The sequence below is a fragment of the Dromiciops gliroides genome, chromosome 3, assembly GCF_019393635.1.
Source record: "Dromiciops gliroides isolate mDroGli1 chromosome 3, mDroGli1.pri, whole genome shotgun sequence".
Classification (NCBI taxonomy): Eukaryota; Metazoa; Chordata; class Mammalia; order Microbiotheria; family Microbiotheriidae; genus Dromiciops; species Dromiciops gliroides.
In genome coordinates this window covers 445,209,920-445,229,570 of record NC_057863.1, presented here as the reverse complement: position 1 = coordinate 445,229,570, position 19,651 = coordinate 445,209,920, and the positions used below count along the sequence as shown (strand labels likewise).

Sequence of the window (19,651 nt, the reverse complement as noted above, 5' to 3'; positions counted from 1 at the left end):
TAAAAGTTCTAGATCTGTGTAAGCCATGTTTTAATATCTAGAAAGTAAAATAGAGGCACACGTGGCATAATGGGAAAAATTCTGACCTCAGAGTATCCTTAACCCCCTTAGTGTCCTAGGGGACTTTATAAAACCACACAACAGTGACTGACACATAGTGGGCCAATTAATGCTAGTTGACTGACAAGTCTGCAAATCTGCCAGTTAAAAAACAGTTGCAGATCTTCCATAATAGAAAGAATTTTTTCACCAGGATTTTTAAGTAACATTTTGTTTATTATTTGTGCTGTATGATATATTATGAACATTTGAGACTTTTTTGTACCTAAACAATTAGATTTTGAGGATAGCCACTACTAAATTTGAACACATTTTTTAAAAATTATCTACCAGTAACTTTTCAATTTCTGGTTACTAGTTACGTGACCCTAAACATGCTAGTTCCTTTCTCCTGAGAGTCTAATTTATCTTGTATATATCTGCTTTCTACATAGTTGTCTACATGTTCCCTCCTCTGTTAGACTGATCAGGGACCGTTTTTGCCTTTCTTAGTATCTGTAGTACTTAGCGCAGTGCCTGGTATAGAGTAGGAACTTAATAAATGCTTGTTGACTGACTGTATTAATGTAATTGATATAATTTAATTATTAATGTAATGTAGAAAAGAAATGCATAATTATTTCATTAATATTTTGGACATGTATAAAAATAAGTCTAAAAATTACATTTTCAGCTTTGTTGTCCTATTTTTTTTATTGTAGAGCTTATGAAACTTCTAAAATGTACCGTGATTTTAAACTGAGGAGTGCATTAATTCAAAACAAACAGCTAAGATTATTACCACAAGAACAAGTATATGATAAAATCAATGGTGTTTGGAATTTATCCAGTGACCAGGTATGGTTGAAAGCAAGATTTTAATAAAGCCTTTAATAGAGCCTTATCAGTCATTTTTACTTGGCTCATCTACTCAGACACTCAAATGGATCAGTGTCTCTTCAGTATAAGCAGTGCAGCCCATTCCTGACTACCCATTCTGAGAAACTCTTGTTTATATTCTTCTGTAAGTTCCCTACAAGGGGTCTACCTAATGTTCTATGAGCCTTCCTTGATTCCTCTTACCAATGCAAGGGTACCACACTCTTCATCAGTTCTGTGTCACTGTTCCCATGTGACTAGCCCGGCTTCTTTTTCTCAGGCATTTTTTTGATGACATCCTTCATTCTGCTTTTCCTAATTCCTTGCTGGTAATGTGTTTCAGCTTGCTCACATCCATTGCCCTCTGAGTGATGGGCCTTTTCAATTCTTTGTAGACTATCGTCTCATGACCATGTAAAAAAACTGGAATATTAGTATTGGAAGCTGTTTCCCATACATATGTTAAAATTATATAAGACTCCTTGAAAGATTTAACAACAGAGATAATCTTATTTGTTAATCTATGATCACTAATATCAGATAAAGCATAAAACAGGGAGACATGCCAGCCAAAAGTGTTTGCTATTGTGAAGGAAGAACTTCAGTACAATTTGAAGAATTCCATATAGATAGTGAAGTCCTCTGGATACTCTTGTTTGCAGGTCACACTGGGTTGATTAGGTGAGATACAGTTGGATGGACAGCCTGTAAAGCATGTCCATCTAGTATATATGTGTGTATCTTGATTGACACTGCAAACAGAGAGTGAATTGGGCCCAGAACTGAAGAGGAAGAGAACAAGTTGTATTATCTTTGGGAAATTGCAAAATCTTTTAATGATTCCAGACATCTTGAAAACAAAATGTGTCCTTTCCTTGGCACACTGTTAAAAATACAAGTAATGCATTCTATTCTTATTAGCATTTCCTACTAATGATAATTAATATCAGAACCCCTCTTTTGCTCCATCCCTCTCTACCTTCTGTTCTACTTTATCTGTGTATATAATCCCCTGCAGAATGTAAGCTCCTTGAAGCCAAAAACTGGTTTTTCTCTTTGTATCCCAGCACCTCCTGATGTGGGCTGGAATTTGGGTCAAATTGATTGTGAGTCGTCCCAAAAGAATTACAAGACTCAGTGACTCAGTTTCCTAAGTTTTATTGCAATACTGTGGATGACCACAGGGAGAGAACCAGAATATTGGAAAGGTATCTCTCAAATAAGGAAAGGAAAGACAGTTATATTTATAGTGTGGATAAATTGATTATCAGTCTCATTATAAGAATCTCCACCTTGGGGAGGTACAGGGGAGGGCTTATCCTAATGTGGAGTTCCTGGGGGTCCTAAGCCAACCCCCAAGGTGGGTACCTTTTTCAGTGGAGGTATGTTTTGGGGGTTCACACGTCATAAGGTAAATCGGGGGACAAATTTGGCCTTTTCTGCGCATGTCTCTTTCTGATTCTCATGGCTAGTTTCAAAATATAATCATTTTTCATTAGAATTTCTATAGGTTGTCTTTTTCCTTTATTGTTATTTTGACCTGACCCATTCTGGTCCGTTATGGATGTTGATCACTATGGGTATAAGAACCTAACATAAGTTATCCATTAACTGGGAACTGACTCCCTTTTAGAGCTAATATCTGTACTAGACTTGGGTCTTATATTTTTCTATTAACCCTTTTTTGCCTCCTACATCACTCCCACAGTACCTTGTACATAGTAGGTGTTTAATAAATGTTTGTCAAATTAAGTTGAATTTAAACCAAGCAAAAATGTTTCCCTTTGTTTCAGCAAGTCTTTAAGAGTATCACAAGTATTCTTTTTCTAAGTGAGAGATAAAAAAAATACGTAATACTCTTTTAGGAAGTGTTCCATATGAAAATGGATCAAAAAAATAATGACTTCAGGCTAATTACTGTCAAGGTTGAAAATAATCCTCTGTGGGTGCCAGTATGACTTTGGGAACTGTGTTGTGTGTCCTGTATCCTTTTCCTGTTTTTATAAATCTGGTCATCCAAAAGATGCCTCCTTAGTTGCTGGGTTGTTTCGAGACTTGAAATGATAGACCCAAACATGGATTATCATACATATTTCCTTCTTTTTGAAAGGCAACATATAGAGAGTCATTGTGTTTTAGGGGAGTCAATTCAGGACTTGGAATTAGGAAAACCTGTGTTCAAATCTAGCCTTCCAGCCTTATAAGCAGGGTGACCATGGGCAAGTTGCTTAAATGCTGTGATCCTCAATTTCCTCATTTGTGAAATGGAGATAATAATAATACCTGTGGAACCTACCTCACTGAGTGATTATGAAGTTTAAAATGAGATAATGTATCTAAAGTGCTTTGTAGGGGCAGCTAGGTGGCCCAATGTTTAGAATACAGGCCCTGGAGTCTGTAGGACCTGAGTTCAAATCCAGCCTTAGATATTTACTAGCTGTGTGACCTTGGGTAAGTCACTTCGTTTGCCTCCAAACTATTTTTAAGAACAAAGTGCTTTGCACTTTATATAAGTGCAATTTTTAAAGTGCTACACACATATCACTTATTTTTAAGCACTGGGTTTTTTTTCTTTTAAGATTTTTAGACTGTCAAACTGGAGAATTTTGGAATAAGTTTTTGGATAGTCATGGTTACCTGGGAGAGAATTGTATCCTCTAGTTTATGGTGGTAAGAGCCACCATAAAGAGAGGTTGTCACATATATTTTTCTCTTACCTTGTCATAACTTTTCTAATACCCTAAGACCTGAGTAAGAAAGTTGTGGTGTTGTTGACTATAAAGCTTAATTTAGGTATTGCTTAGAGAAATATTTAGCATAACTCATAATATTTTTCAGTAATAGGACATCTTATGGATTCTAATCAATGCGTATCCCAAATTGTTTTTATAGGGAAATTTGGGAACCTTTATTATTACCAATGTGAGAATTGTTTGGCATGCAAATATGAATGAAAGTTTCAATGTCAGCATACCATATCTGCAAATTGTAAGTATGTACATTTTGGTCTCCTAATTTTAATGTCACTTAAGAATGAATAATTTTGGGAGCAGCTAGATGGTGCAGTGGATGGAGCACCAGCCCTGGATTCAGGAGGACCTGAGTTCGGGTCTGACCTCAGACACTTGACACTTGCTGGCTGTGTGACCCTGGGAAAATCACTTGACCCTTATTGCCCCACCAAAAAAATTAAAAAAAAAAAGAACGAACAATTTCCATTTAGTATTTTTATAAATACTAATGTACAATTATAAAATCCAAAAAGGATTTTATGATTTGTTTCAGACTAGTTCACTATTTCCTTTGTTTATTTCTTAAAGTAGTAGCACTTTACATTTTATAATTCCTAGCTAATTAAGATAAAAATGGTCATAATTTGCTTTTTCAACAAAAATTCATATCTATACATAGGATAGTATGCCATTATCAGTTAGCATTCTAGGAATAGTAAAGTACATTGGAACTTTCAAATAACTCTACTTACAATGAAGAGAAATTATAAAGTGGGCCTTTCTTACACTTCATGCAAGGTATTTAGGTTATCAAAAGTATCCCCACAACTTCCTCATGAGGGAATATAAGCTAGTCCCATGGCATGCATAGTTATATGTAGCAGCACACACTGCCTCTCATCTATGCCCCTTTCTCTCTTCTAACTCTACCACCACCTTGGTTCACCAGTAGCCTGAATTGTTGCAATAGCCTTAAGGTTGTTCTCCCTCCTCAAGTCTCTCCTCACTCTGGTCTACCCTCCATACAGATATCATTAATCTTCCTAAAACATAGGTTTGACCATATCACCCCTCCCTCATTTAGTTAATTCCAGTAGCTTCCTATTGCTTCCAAGATCAAATATAAAATCCTCTGGTGTTCAGAGCCCTTCCTATCCTGGCCTTTTTTTGTCTTTCCAGTCTTTTTATACTTTACTTAACCCCACACACTCTGCTGTCCAGTAACACTCACTTTTTTGCTATCTCTCACTGAAGACACTCTGTGTCCCAATTACATGCATTTTCATTCCTGGAATTCTCTTCCTTCTCACTTCCATCTCCTGACCTCCTTCTAAGTCTCAACTAAAATCCTATCTTTTACAAGAAGTCTTTCCTCCTTACTGTTAGTGCCTTCCTTCGGTTGATTATTTATTCTTTATATATTTTGGCTTTTCATAGTTGTTTGCATGTTGTCACCCCCATTCGACTGTGAACTCTTTGAGAATGGGACTGGTTTTTTGTCTTTCTTTGTATCCCGAGCACTTAGCACACTGATTGGCACATAATAGGTGTTTAATGCTTGTTGACTATCTTCCCCAAAGCAACTTTAGGTTAGAGGTGAGCTCTTTAAGACTCACACTCAATACCAGCAAGTGTGACAGAGTAAGAGAGAGCAATACACTCAGAGCTTCACTACAGTTACTCCAACAAAGACTTAGAAAGAGCATTAGACCAAGGAGTAATTAGGAAATCCAAGGAAAAAACAGAGTCATTTTTCTAGCTCAGGTCAGCATAGGTAAACAGACAAAAGTCAGCAAGGCACTAGGGACTATTCAAGCCAGAAAGGTACTGCACAGAGCCTTCCAGAACTGGGTAGCAATTGAATGTGGACTGAGGAGAAAACTAGAGTCTATAGTTGCTGACCTGCTGCTAGTACCAGATCACTACCAGGTCCCTTGCCTAAGGCTAAATAGAAGCAAGGAGCAGCTGTGTGGCTCTGACCTCAGAGCAGGGTCTTCAATTCAACTACCAACTCTGTCTGAGGCCTACAGCTTATTGAACAAGGTAGGGAGCTCAGATCTAGGGGAAGACTGAAGTTCTGTCACTCTGAAACTGCTAGCCTTCTAGCTAGCTTACAGGAGCTTAGTTCAGGAGCAGTTCACTGATACTAGAAATAGACAAGCCTACAGTTGTGTTGTCCAGTCCCAAATTAAGGTCAGAGGCTTGCATAGCTTCCAGACCAAGAGGGCAGTGATCATACTTCTCCCTAAATCAGACAGCTTTGGGCTCAAAAAAAGCTTTCAGGCACCATACTGAGTGGTCCAAGACCCTCTGAACACACAGCATTCAATGTCCAGAGAAAATAGCAATAGGACCCCAAAGATTATACGTCAGGACCAAACAAAGCCAAGAAATTCCCTCCACAAGTGTGCTGAGTCTGGCCTTAACAAAAAGTTCCAGTTTGAAAAGTAAAGCTAGAAGAATGAGTAAATAATGAAAGACTCACGGGCAGCTAGGTGGCGCAGTGGATAGAGCACTGGCCCTGGAGTCAGGAGTACCTGAGTTCAAATCTGGCCTCAGACACTTAACACTTACTAGCTGTGTGACCCTGGGCAAGTCACTTAACTTCAATTGCCTCACTAAAAAATAAATAAATAAATAAAATAATAAAAGACTCCCACAACTAAGAGCCCTTCTGGAATCAGGGACATCCTAAACACAAACACAGAAGAGAATGACTCAAAAACATCTACAGTCAAAATCTCAAAGGACAACACAATGTGGACATGAGGTCAACTAAGTTCCTGGAAGATATGAAGCAAGTGCTAACAAATAATTTTATAAATTAAATGAGAGTCCTAGAGGAAAAAATTGGATAAGAAATGAGAATTTTGAAGGGTAGGGAAGAAAAATTAACACCTTAGGACAAGAGGTTACAAAACCTTATCCAAATAACAGAATCTTTGAAAAATAGAAAAGAGCAAACAGAAGTTAATGACTCTCTGAAACAATAAGAAATATTAAAAACAAAGTCAAAATATTGAAAATACAGAAGAAAATGTCAAGTATCATATCAAAAACAAGTGACCTAGCAAACAGTTCAAGAAGAAATATTTAAGAATTATTGCACTACATAAAAACCTTGACCAAAAAAAAAAGAGGCTAGATATCATATTTCAAGAAATCACGAAAGAAAACTTTCCACATTTATTAGAACCCAGAGGTCAGAGTGAAAATAAAGAATCAATCATACACCCCCTGAAAGAAACTCTAAATTTAAAATTTCCAGGAACAAAATAGCCCAAATCCAGAGCTTACAGGTCTAGAAAGGGAAAATATTGCAAGTAGCCAGAAAGATTTCAAATCCCAAGTAAAAACAGTCAGGATTATACATTGATCAGCCACCACTATTAAGGAGCAGATATGGGTGTGTGTGTGTGTGTGTGTGTGTGTGTGTGTGTGTGTGTGTGTGTGTGTGTGTGTATACTATAGATAGACATTATAGATAGATAAATTGGACTATAATATCCCAAAAAGTCAAACCCAGGCTCATGACCAAGTATCAAAGGAAAAAAAATATTGCTAGTATACTCTTTTAGGAAATCATTTTGTTTAGCAGTAATATAATATCTACACATTTTCTGACTTAGAGAAAAATGGGCAAATTAACATAGCTCCCTCATGCCCTCTTTGCACCAAGAAAATTTTAGTTGACATTTTCTAGGAATTTTTAACAAAGGAAGCTCACAATATGTTAAAATATAGCTTGTTATTATTGTCTCAGAAAATAGTTAAGTGACAAAAAACACTATCTCATTATTTTTTAACTACTCCCCTCAAATCAATGGGTCTCTACCCTGAGAGAATATCAATTGCTGTTCTCTATAGAAAAGAATGTGTTTTAGCCCAGATAGTTTCAAGGGAAGGGAAACTAAAGATTATCCTTAGACAGATAATAAATAGTCCAGTTGAAAACAGGTAGGGGAAAGGCAATATTATTTCCCTAAAGAAGTTCTTAGCTTTTTGTCCTACCCAATTTCCTAAAAGGGTTTTTAGGCTAGAGAAAATATTATTTATTATTTTCCATTTTATTAAAAAGGTTTTTAATATGCTTCCATACAGTAACCAACCTGGCAAACATAAGCATAACGGAGGGTGGAGAGAAGGGCAAGTAGAGTTGGAATGGACTTCTAATAAAATAACAGACTTCCAGGCATTCCTGACACAAACACTAGAATTGAGGAGAAACCTTGTAATACAAACACAGAAGTCAAGAAAAACATGAAACAGTAAATACAAACCAGCAAATGTAAGGAACTAAAAAAGAATGAAGTCTTTTCATCAGGGGTTTTAGAAGGAGTTACATATGACAGAGCCTAGGAGTGGTTTTATTATGATTTTAACAGAAAAAGGGCAAGAGGGGTGAAAATGAATATACTAGGGAAAAAAGGGGATAAGAAACAAAGGATGGGGATAGGGGAAGGAGGTGGGAAGGAAGATATTGAGTGCACTTGAAACTCACTTTCATCTGAACTGATCAGAGGAAGATAGAAATAAAGAATTTATTAAACACTTAGTATATGCTAAGTACTGTACTAGGTTGGGAAACAAAAGAAAACTGTATGATCTGCCTCCCTGTAACCTCCATTCATTGGCTTTAAGTCTGTCGTCTAGAGCCATTTATAATGTCTAACACCACATGGTAGCCCTTTACATGTTTGAAGTAACTATCATGGTCCCCCTAAGTTTCTTCTTCCTAAACATCCATCAGATTATAAAAAGAATGGTTCAGTAAGTGGGGAGGAGGAAATCACATAACCATTTGGACCAGTTCTGCCAAAGAAGCCACAAAATGGAATGGCCCTTGAGGACTAAGACCACCAGCCCCTGAATAATTTTTTTAAGCTGCCTAGTACCAGTGAATGATGCAGTCAGAAACATTTTTAGGAAACTATACATTTTTATGGTTGGTAACTTTTACTGATTTTCTTAATTTGAAAACGCTGTTTCATCATTGCTATTAGTGTGTTAATTGATTTCCTTGGTGGAATAATACAGGGAGAAAAATTTTTATCTGTTAGATGTTGGTGGTTTTATTTTTTATCATGCTGTATTTATCATGTAGTTTTCATTTATCATGAAAACGTGGAATTATGGAATAAAAACTTAATAGTATAATGGAATACTAAATGTTAAATTGTCTTTATCACCAAATAATCCGAACTACATTTTTGTTTCTTTCTCATTTTATGACTAGCGTTCTATAAAGGTCAGAGATTCAAAATTTGGTTTAGCACTCGTTATAGAGAGCTCTCAACAGGTAAGATATTTAATGTTTTTAACATTGTGTTTAATAAGTACTATATCTATGTGACAGCCTAGGTCTAAGAGCTTATTAATAATATAATATGAGACTAGTCACTGATGGGGAGCACAAGAAAGGGATTATCTATATGTGTAAAGTTACATAGGAAGACTGAAATCATACTTGCATGTTCTTAAAAGAACAATAATACCTGTTAGGTTAAGAAAATGTTATTTGGATAGATCTTTTTTGTTAGGTATCATTTAAAAGGATGTTTTATTATCTCAACATACATACCTTTATGCCTTATTTATCCCAATTTCCAAAAGAGATTTATTGAAGTAAAATAATTACTTGGGCAGCAAGGTGGTGCAGTGGATAGAGTGCCCAGCCTGGAGTCAGAAAGATTCATTTTCCTGAGTTCATTTTGAGCCTCAGACACTAATTGTGTGACCCTGGGAAGTCATTTACTCCTATTTGTCTCAGTTTCCTCATTTCTGAAATGAGCTGGAGCAGGAAATGGCTAGCCACTCCAGTATCTTTGCAAAAACACACAAAAACAAATGGGGTCATGAAGAGTTGGACACGACTGAAATGACCCAGGAAAACACACACCCACACACCCACACCTGTATTTCCCCTCTAAATTCAAGTCCAAAACCTGAATGTCTACCCATTCTCCCAATGATCATGGTCCAATGTCTCTTGCAAGAGCTAGAAAAATTGAAAGTAGAGATAGAGAATGGGTCGATTAGCTAATCTCAGGCAAAGCTGTTTCCTTTTAAAAGTCTATGATTGGGAGCAGCTGGTGGCACAGTGGATAGAGCACCAGCCCTGGAGTCAGGAGTACATGAGTTCAAATCGGGCCTCAGATGATTGACACTTACTAGCTGTGTGACCCTGGGCAAGTCACTTAACCCCAAATGCCTCACTTAAAAAAAAAAAAGAAAGAAAGAAACAATTGTTTAGGGGCAGCTAGGTGGCGCAGTGAATAAAGCACCAGCTCAGTATTCAGGAAGACCTGAGTTCAAATCCGACCTCAAACACTTGACACTTACTAGCTGTGTGACCCTGGGCAAGTCACTTAACCCTTATTGCCCTGCACACAAAAAAAAAAAAAAAAGAAAGAAAGAAAGAAAAAAGAAAAGTCTATGATTGGGGCATCTAGGTGAGTAGTGGATAGAGCACCAGCCCTGGATTCAAGAGGACCTGAGTTCAAATTCAGCCTCAGACACTTAACACTTACTAGCTATGTGACCCTGGGCAAGTCACTTAACCCCAATCGCTTCCAAAAAAAGTCTATGATTATGGGGGCATCTAGGTTGTGCAGTGGATAAAGCACTGGCCCTGGATTCAGAAAAACCGGAGTTCAAATCCAACTTCAGACACTTGACACTTACTAGCTATGTGACTCTGGGGAAGTCATTTAACCCTCATTGCCCCCCCAAAAAAAGTCTATGATTATTCCCAAGAAATAACTCAATGAAAAGTTGACTCCCTTGACCATTACAATCTGCTATGCTATTATAATAACTAAATCAACAGAAAAATAAAAATTATTTGAAGTGCACTGTGCTAAGTGCTGGGGATACAAATATGAGCAAGTAAACAGTCCCTGCCCTGTTCTAATAGAAGATGACATGTGGGGAACTAGAGTTGGAAGGAGGAGGTGGAGGATGAGCACATGATGCATGGCTTGGAGCTGACCAAAGTGGCAGGCCCAAGACCACAAAAGAAAAAGGGAGAACTTATCAGTCAGAACACAGGGTCCCAGGTAGGGGTCTGAGCACTGGTGGCAAGAAGGAGGAAGAGGAAGCCAGAGTACAGGTAGCCTAGCATGGAAATTGTTCTCTGAAGATCAAGAATATTAGAGCTTTATAATTTCTCATGTGGTAGAAATATTTCTTCAGGCTCTTTTAAGATTATTCTTTCTTGCAGAGTGGAGGATATGTTCTTGGTTTCAAAATAGATCCTATGGAAAAACTACAGGCGTCATTAAAGGAAATAAATTCACTTCACAGAGTCTATTCTGCCAGTCCTATATTTGGGGTGGATTATGAGATGGAAGAAAAGGTAATTTCTTCAGTTTATTAAATAATCAGTTTGCCATATTATTATATTCAAATGCACAGATAGCAAGAACATTGCAAACATTTTATTTTAACTGCTTTAAAATGATGAATAATTCATGGATTCTGTCTGCCTAGCACTTCTCTTCCTCCACCACTAACACATGCATCCAGCCAACCCTCTGATACTTTTATCCCTGCTATCTATATCCTAAGCAAAAATCCCCCCTTCACATTTATCCCTTCCTGTACTGATTGTTGCCTACCTCTACTTTATTTTAATCTCTTCCATTATGCTGGTTGGAATGCCAGTGTCCAACATGGGCACTCCCTCTTCTTTTCATGGGTGGGGAATGGCGGGGAGGCAATGAGGGTTAAGTGACTTGCCAAGGTCACACAGCTAGTAAGTGTCAAGTATCTGAAACCACATTTGAACTCAGGTCCTCCTGAATCCAGGGTTGGTGCTTTATCCACTGCACCACCTAGCTGCCCCCTCTGCTACCTTATCTTATCTGAAGGTTGGTTCTTACTTCACAGACCTCTCCAATGAAGGCTACTTATTTTGACACTTTCCCTGTGTTACTCTAAGAGAAGTGGAGGTCATTCTTAATGCCTGGTACCACTTCCAAACCATTGTTTGTTTTTCTGTCATTAATCCACAAGCTTGCCTCTTTTGCAATCTGTTCAGTATAACTCTAGTCTCATTCTTTTCTCCTCCTAATCAACAATTGTCAAGTGACTTTTAAGATGAGACTCTTCTGTCTTCCGCAGTAACGTCAACAACAGTCTCTCTGGCCCTTTGCCGTCATCCTCCATAATTTCATCATCCATATTAATAACCCATCTGACAAAGTGAGCTTATGGGCTCCTTATTTAATAATCTTCATCTATGTTCTACTTAAGCCATCCATCAGCAGGACTCATCAATTCAATCTCCTCATTACAAAGAACCACTCTGCCACAAAGATCTCGAGATCAGGGCCCTTAGATTATAGCTCCTTCATCTTTCCCTTCCATGCCCTGTCCCTACTGAACCTTCTCTCTACCTTCATCCTAACGTCTAGTCCCTTGATGCTCCTTTATTCTCCAAGTTCATTAGATCTTTCCTAGTATCATTTGCCTCTATATCTAGCTTGGACCCATGCATAGCCATTTCCATCATGACCTCTGTTCTTTAATCCATGCAACACTCACTAGCTATGTGGGCAAGTTACTTAACCTGTGTCTTTCTCAACTTTTTTTTTTTTTTGCAGGGCAATGGGGGTTAAGTGACTTGCCCAGGGTCACACAGCTAGTAAGTGTCAAGTATCTGAAACCACATTTGAACTCAGGTCCTCCTGACTCCAGGGCCAGTGCTTTATCCACTGCACCACCTAGCTGCCCCCCATTCCTCAACTTTTAAATGAGAATAATAAGGGCACCAACCTCCTGAGATAATATCTATAAAGCATGTAACACAGTTCTTGGTACACAGTAGGTACTTAATACATATGTGTTTCCTTCTATCATACTTAACATGAAAATTCTTGACATTGTATCACCTATCACTCATTCCATTTTTCCTTGCTTCTCCTCTCAAACCGCTAAACATGGCCGGAGATCATGAAGCTGTGCCAGCCAGGTCGACAGCAAATCCACACTTTCTGATGCAAGGGACGCATGGTCCAGAAACAAGAGAGCTGGCCTGAGAGCCAGACACCAGATTCTGACCCACCTCTTCCAACTTATTGTGCAGCTTTCAGCAAGTAATTTCACTTCTCTGGGATTTCAGATGCTTCTTCTCTAACATGGAGTTGCATTGATCTCCAGCAGCCTTCCCCCCTCTAATATTCTGATTCTGGGCCCTCACTGCTGAACAACAACATTTTTAATTCATCTCTTGACTTTCAGATTCTACATATTAGACTCTCCAGAATTTCTCCATGCCCCCTGCCTTCTACTTTACTGAGAATATGGAAGCCATACAACGCTAATTCCTTCATCCTTTTTCCTTTCTCTTCCCCATAGATTTTTGTGTATTGCCATTCATCATCTCATTCCTTCCTAAAATGAAGAAATAATCTCTCTATTCTAAACATAACTAAATGTGCTCTTGATTCTTTTTCCTCCCACTTTCTCCAGGAACTTGCTTCATAAATTCTTTTCTCTCTTATGTCTTCAAACTTTTGTTCCACTAGTTTAGTCTTTCTGCCAATAGAAATCAATTCTCCTCTCATTTAATATAAAACATACCTTCACTTAGCCATGACACTCACTGATGCTATCATTTTTATCTCTCCTTTTCACTTCTAGACCTCTCAAGAGTAGGTAGTCTTTTCCCTGCTTCCACTTTCTCACCACACATACAAAATAACAAACAAGCAAACAAACAAAAAAAAAAACCACTCACACATTAACCTTTTGTGATCGGACTTCTCACCACTCCACTGAAATTTCTCTCTCAAAGATTTTCAGGGCAGCTAGGTGGTGCAGTGGGGGCAGCTTGGTGGCACAGTGGATAAAGCACCGGCCCTGAATTCAGGACTACCTGAGTTCAAAATCCAGCCTCAGACACTTGACACTTACTAGCTCTGTGACCCTGGGCAAGTCACTTAACCCTTATTGCCGTTAAAAAAAAAAAAAGATTTTTAGGGACTTTTCAATTACCAAATCTATTTGTCTTTATTGTTAGGCTTCATTTTTTCTTGCTTTCCCTGCAGCAATGCAATAATTTTGAGCTACCTCTTCCTTTTGTTCATTCATTCAACAAACTTTTATTGATCATCTTTGTACTAGGCATTGTCATATATAAAGGTGAATAAGATTGAGCTTAAATTCTGAAAGAAACTTAAAATTTAGAAGGGAAAACAACAGAAACAACCATAATTCATTGTAAAAATATAATATACGCAATGACAGAAATACAAAGTGCTTTAAAAAAAAACCCTCTTATTTCCTTGTGTCTGTGTCACTGTTCTATTCTGCCTTTTCTCTTACATTTCTGTCCAATTTATCTCCATATCCTTTGATTGTTCCTCCTCTTTCTTCTACTTCCCAAGTATGTCCCTCTTCTCTATACAGGCTTCCTTAGTGATCTGACTTGAAGCTTCAAATATCACCTTTAGGTGAAAAAGGCTCAAATTTTTGGCTTCTCCTTAACCACTAACCTGGGCACCTTTCCCCTATTTCTAATAGGACTTTTCCACCAACATCTCAAAACATGTTTAAAACTAAATGCTTCCTCTTCCTCCCAGACTAGCCCTCCTCCTAGTTTTCTTATTTCTGTTCATTGTACCATCATTCTTCTTGGGAATCATATGTATAATTTCATCATCCTCTTTTCCTTTCTTATTCCTAATCTCTGTTTAGTCACCAAGTTCTAACAATTTTTCCTTCTCTCAAATCTATACCTTCCTTTCTATTCCTATTGTCATCCCCCATTTCAGGCCCTTATTTCTCACATTTGAACTCTTGCAATAATCTATTCTCCTTACAGATTTTCCCCTCTCTAGGCCATCCAACATTACAGATTACTCCTAAAGCACTATTTTGTTCATCTAATTTCCCTGTTTTAAAAACGTCTGTAATTCTCTCCTGTCCATTAAATAAAGTCCCAAACCAATAGCCTGGTATTTAAGGTCCTAGGCAATATAGCAACAACTTGCTTTTCTAACCTTACATAATGGGAATTGATCACATAAATCTTACAGAACAACAAAGCCCTACAAAATTGTACTACTTTCCATTCTCAAAGCATATCTTGTCTTTGTCTTAGCCCAAGCCATTCTTCCACCTGGAATACCCCCTACCCAGTCTTTACTTCTCAGAGTCATTATAGGCACAACATAAGTGCTTCCTCTTTTATGAAGCTTGTCCTCATCACTACCTGGACATGATTGGTAACCTTCCATTTTGAATCCTATGGTTCTCAGTACTTGCTTCTCCTTATATTAGAATTATTTGTTTGTTGCCTGTTGCCTTATAATTATTTCTATATAATTCTTAGAGCAGCTAGGTGGTGCAGTGGATAAAGCACCAGTCCTGGATTCAGGAGGGCCTGAGTTCAAATGTGACCTCAGACACTTGACACATACTAGCTGGGTGACCATGGGCATATCACTTAACCCTCATTGCCCCCCCCCAAAAAAAAGTAATATTATCTACAGTAATCTATACAATTCTTATCTCCTCTACAAGTTTCCTTTAAGTCAGAGACTGTGGAACACATTTTTGTAACCCACACAGATCTGCATCACAAGTGTTCAACAATACTTTTTGAATGAAATTGTATAATATATGCTCTCTGCTTTAAAATTCATCCAACAAATATTTATCAAGCACATAGTATGGCATTGCGTCAGTGCTGTAAACCATAACATTTTATCTTCTAACTTAATTTTAAGATATTCTCCCATAATCCTTTTTTTAACATTTCAGAAATACAGATTCTGTTTAATTACTACTTTGAGGGAAAGTTAAAACTTCATACTATACAAAAAACTGAGTATGTGAAAAAAGTGATCACAAAAATACACTTACTATTTTCTTTGTTTTCTCTCTCTAAGTGAAGTATTTGCACTATGTGTAATATTTGCTGGCTAAAATCATTTGCTGTTGACCTAATTTATTTTTGAAATCTAAATTTCAGTTGAAACTCATGTAAATAATTCCTTTCAATATTCAAATTGAATGTAGCTCAAATAGGAGATTTTTGTAAGATAGTAGTAGTTATTGTTATTGAAAAAAATGCCCACATCACATTCTCCTAATGGAAGTTGTTAAACTGTTATTATAAATTAATACATCTTAGCCTACTTTTCTCTGCAGCCTAATTTATAAGTGTCTTGTTTTACAGCCTCAGCCTCTTGAAGATCTGACAGTTGAACAAATTCAAGATGATGTGGAAATAGAGTCTGATGAACACACTGATGCTTTTGTGGTAAGCATCCTCAAAGAAAGCCATTGAATTGTTATAATTTTTCATCTTTATGGTTTAACTAAGTAAGTAAAGTCAATAAAATACCACAGAAGTTGGGACATTTAAGAACACAGCTTTCTTAGGCACACAATGTTTAGGTATGAAATCAAAGTATATGTGTATCACCTTCTAGTCTAAGAATATCTTGTTTTTAAAGTAGAATTATAGTCATTCAGATGATTTCAGACAAGCAAAAAGTTTCATCAGACTTTGGACTATTAAAGGTCATAAAGACTTTATATCCTAAAATTATATATTTTGTTGTCTCATTCACAGTGCCATTCACCCAAAAAACAATTAACAACACATTTTTTCTTGTGAATTCTTCCTCTGGTGAATTAAAAACCTTCATAGAAACTCATTTTCCTGTCTTCTTTTGATTCTCTATTATTCTGGTAGGCATATCCTATTTGGAGATGGAGAGTGTTCAGTTTTTAAATTGGTATTGTTTTTTCAAGAAAAATCAAGAAATTTCCACTCTGTGTTGTTACTACAGGAACTGTAATAAACACTGCTAAAATTAAATACCTAAGGAGGGGAGGTAGCTTTTAAAAAATTAAGTTGACTACAATATCTCATTGATAGGTAGTAAGTAGGGCAGAAAAATTTTGAAGAAGTGTATAAAGTCTAGAACCAATTTAATTATTAACATATTGCTATGCCAAATCATAATCAGAGAAAATATTTTCTGATAGATCATATTAATGATTTTTGCCAACACAGGTGAAACTGATAGGTTAAATGTGTTAATCATTTTCTCTTTTTAAAATAAAATAGTTCTAATAATAGTTAATTCAGCACTCACATTTGGATAGGCGTTTACTCCACTAACACAGATAACAATCCTACCTGGAGTAGATGGTTTAATGAAATGCTAAAAAAAACCTCTTCAAATAGTGATCAACCCTCTCTGGTGATGAGGCTTCCTAAACTTTGTTAGGAAATTTGTAGTCTGGCCCCTGGAGAACAGATAATCATCTGGCCCACACTTGATGTCTTCCTGGCCTGGAAAGACCTACCAGAGCTTTCGATACATTGCCATAACTTCAAAAACTCATACCTCAAGAAGGCAGTAGAGTAGGACCTTAATGGAGTAGTAATTATGTCATATATTTAGTATTTAAAGCTTACAGAAAAATAATTTTATATCTTATGTAAAATATTAACGTAAATGAATTCTCTTACAACAAATTTCAAGAAGAGAAAACATGTTATAGGGAGAGAATGTAAAATTCATTTAGTTGTAGATTCAGTTCAAAAATTGCTTCTTAGACCACTTACCCCCATTTAGTCTTGATAATCTGTTAGAGATGAGGAATTTAATAGATTTCTTTTTTTCATAGGCTTATTTTGCTGATGGCAATAAGGTAAGGCTATTTACCTTATTATAAAAATTATATATTATCATTTAGTATTCACAAACTTATGTGCAATCTTTTGTTTATTCCTCTTCCTTACCTACGCTCTTTTCTCATCTTAATTGTCAAAAAGCAACAAGATCGTGAACCTGTATTTTCAGAAGAACTGGGGCTTGCAATAGAAAAATTGAAGGATGGATTCACCCTGCAGGGACTTTGGGAAGTAATAAGTTGACCTTGATTTGAGCTGAATTTCTATTTAAAGATATTTTAAGATTGAAGATACTAGTCGTCTGGTACAACACATTGAATAGTCACATGTAAAGTTATAACTATAAAAAAAATTTAAGGAAAAAATGCATTTATCTAAAATGTTATTGCCAGTTGCCTTATCGATCCTAAAATTGTAACAGAATTGGATTTAGTTTGTTGAATTTATTTACTATACATGGCATTTTAATGTTGTACATTAATAAATTTGCTGATATAAAATGATTGTATGTGATTGCATAAAGACTATTTGTATAGCACTTTTTAATGTTTTGCAGATATTATTTAGGAGAATAAGACAGGAACTCTAATTAAATCAGAGGTGAACTTTTCTGAACTTTAGGTAGGGTGAGATAAATAACATGCTGTAGTGGAAAGAGTGCTTGCTTTGGAGTAAGAGAATCTGGCTTTGAGTCTCAAGTCCACTACTTACTACCTATGTGAGTAGCTAGCTCTCTTTACCTCTTGGAGCCTTAGTTTGCTCATCTGCAAAAGGAAGGGGTTACAATGATCCTCTATTATACTAGATTCAATTGTGTTGCTATAGAATTTCAAGAATAACATTCTTTTTTTTTTTTAAGAATAACATTCTTGAATATTAATTAGTACCATTTTTACTCCATAATGGGGGGAGGGGGGGTCCCAAAATAAATTTTAAAATTCTGGAACTTGATGTAGATCAATTTCTACTTGAAATTTTGAATACTATTTAGGAGATTATTATAGCAATAGACATTTGTTTAATGATTTTTTTTAAATAAAATATTTGTTTTACCATTTTATTGCTACAGTGATTTTCTGATATTCCCCTGTTTATGTTTACAATAGTTTGTAGGATAACTTTCAATTCCCAATTAGTTGCACATTTAATGATAGAAGCTTATTCTAGTTATTATTACTTCAAGCTTAACAGAGGGTTCTTAAACAACTTATGTTCAGAATTATAAATTTATTAGGAAATAATATCAGTTTCAAGAGAGGTACCATTATGAAAATTGCCTGTAACTGTGTTGTTTTCTTTTTTATTATTATTATTAAATTCTGTAATACCTTTTTTCTGCTACATTGTAAAAAGTAGTGTCAACTTAGTCATTGAATTGTATTTGTTATATGTCATGCACAAAGAATAAGCCTACTATAAAAATTGCTGAGTTTCAAGGTCTAATCTCAAATGGATCACATCATTGGATTTTCATCTGACTCATTAAGACTTCAAATGTTAGGTGTTATCATGATTCAAGAAATGACTCATTTATTGTTTAAAGGGAGGGGGCAAGCAGCTGTTATATGTTTTCTAGTGAGATAAAACCTTCAGTAGTGTCTATAAATGGAAAAGAGTCAACGAGCTCCCCTTTCAGCTGTTGTTTTAGCAGCTGACAGCACTATGGACTTCATTATGATGTAAAATAGAAGAAAACTGTTATCCATTTGTGGAGGCCTTAAAGTTTAGAAACTTTTGATTTAATGGTTTGTGGTGTGTTTATAGGAATTCAAAGACAATTTGAAATTACAGTATTTGTAAAGTACAGCCAATTTCAGAAAGTCCTTGAATATCCGATTATGCAGCACATAAAGAAAATCAAAACATTTTCATAATTGGTATATAAATTGAGCTTGGCTACTTAAAGTATTTTTAACTTAGAGTAGTAAAAAAGTTGAATCATTTATGGCCACATGCATTATTCCAAAATTGTTATTGTTTGCTTCAGAAAAATGGTTTTCAAATTGTATATGTGATCATGACTATAATTCTGTACAATCTTCAAATGAATATAAAGTTTCTGTAATGTCTATGAATGAAATACTTTTTCCTTTTTAACATTTTTATAAAAACATTTTCAATATTTGTAAGCTATTTGATTATCTTTACTTCTTACAAATTTTCCATTTAAGATTACAGAGAATTCAGAATGCCATAGGAGAAAAGAGATCAGTGATTCCTCTACGTTATTTGGATTATAGTGCAGTTGGATCTTTAAAATTATTTTAAGGATTAATTTTAAAATCATACTTAAAGAATCATAATTTCCTGGGGCAGCTAGGTGGCACAGTGGACAAAGCAT

General features: G+C 36.1%; 1 protein-coding gene across 1 annotated transcript in view; it reads left to right on the top strand.

The window, feature by feature from the left end:
• BBS5 (Bardet-Biedl syndrome 5) overlaps positions 1–19,635 on the top strand; it is a 29,122-nt gene extending 9,487 nt beyond the window's left edge. Inside the window, exons 6-12 of the mRNA XM_043995253.1 lie at positions 762–897; positions 3,811–3,906; positions 8,887–8,949; positions 10,873–11,007; positions 15,838–15,921; positions 17,304–17,327; positions 17,452–19,635. Coding sequence (XP_043851188.1) covers positions 762–897; positions 3,811–3,906; positions 8,887–8,949; positions 10,873–11,007; positions 15,838–15,921; positions 17,304–17,327; positions 17,452–17,553 — 640 coding nt within the window. The 3' untranslated portion in view covers positions 17,554–19,635. The remainder of the gene's footprint in view (positions 1–761; positions 898–3,810; positions 3,907–8,886; positions 8,950–10,872; positions 11,008–15,837; positions 15,922–17,303; positions 17,328–17,451) is intronic.
• The last annotated feature ends 16 nt before the right edge of the window (positions 19,636–19,651 follow it).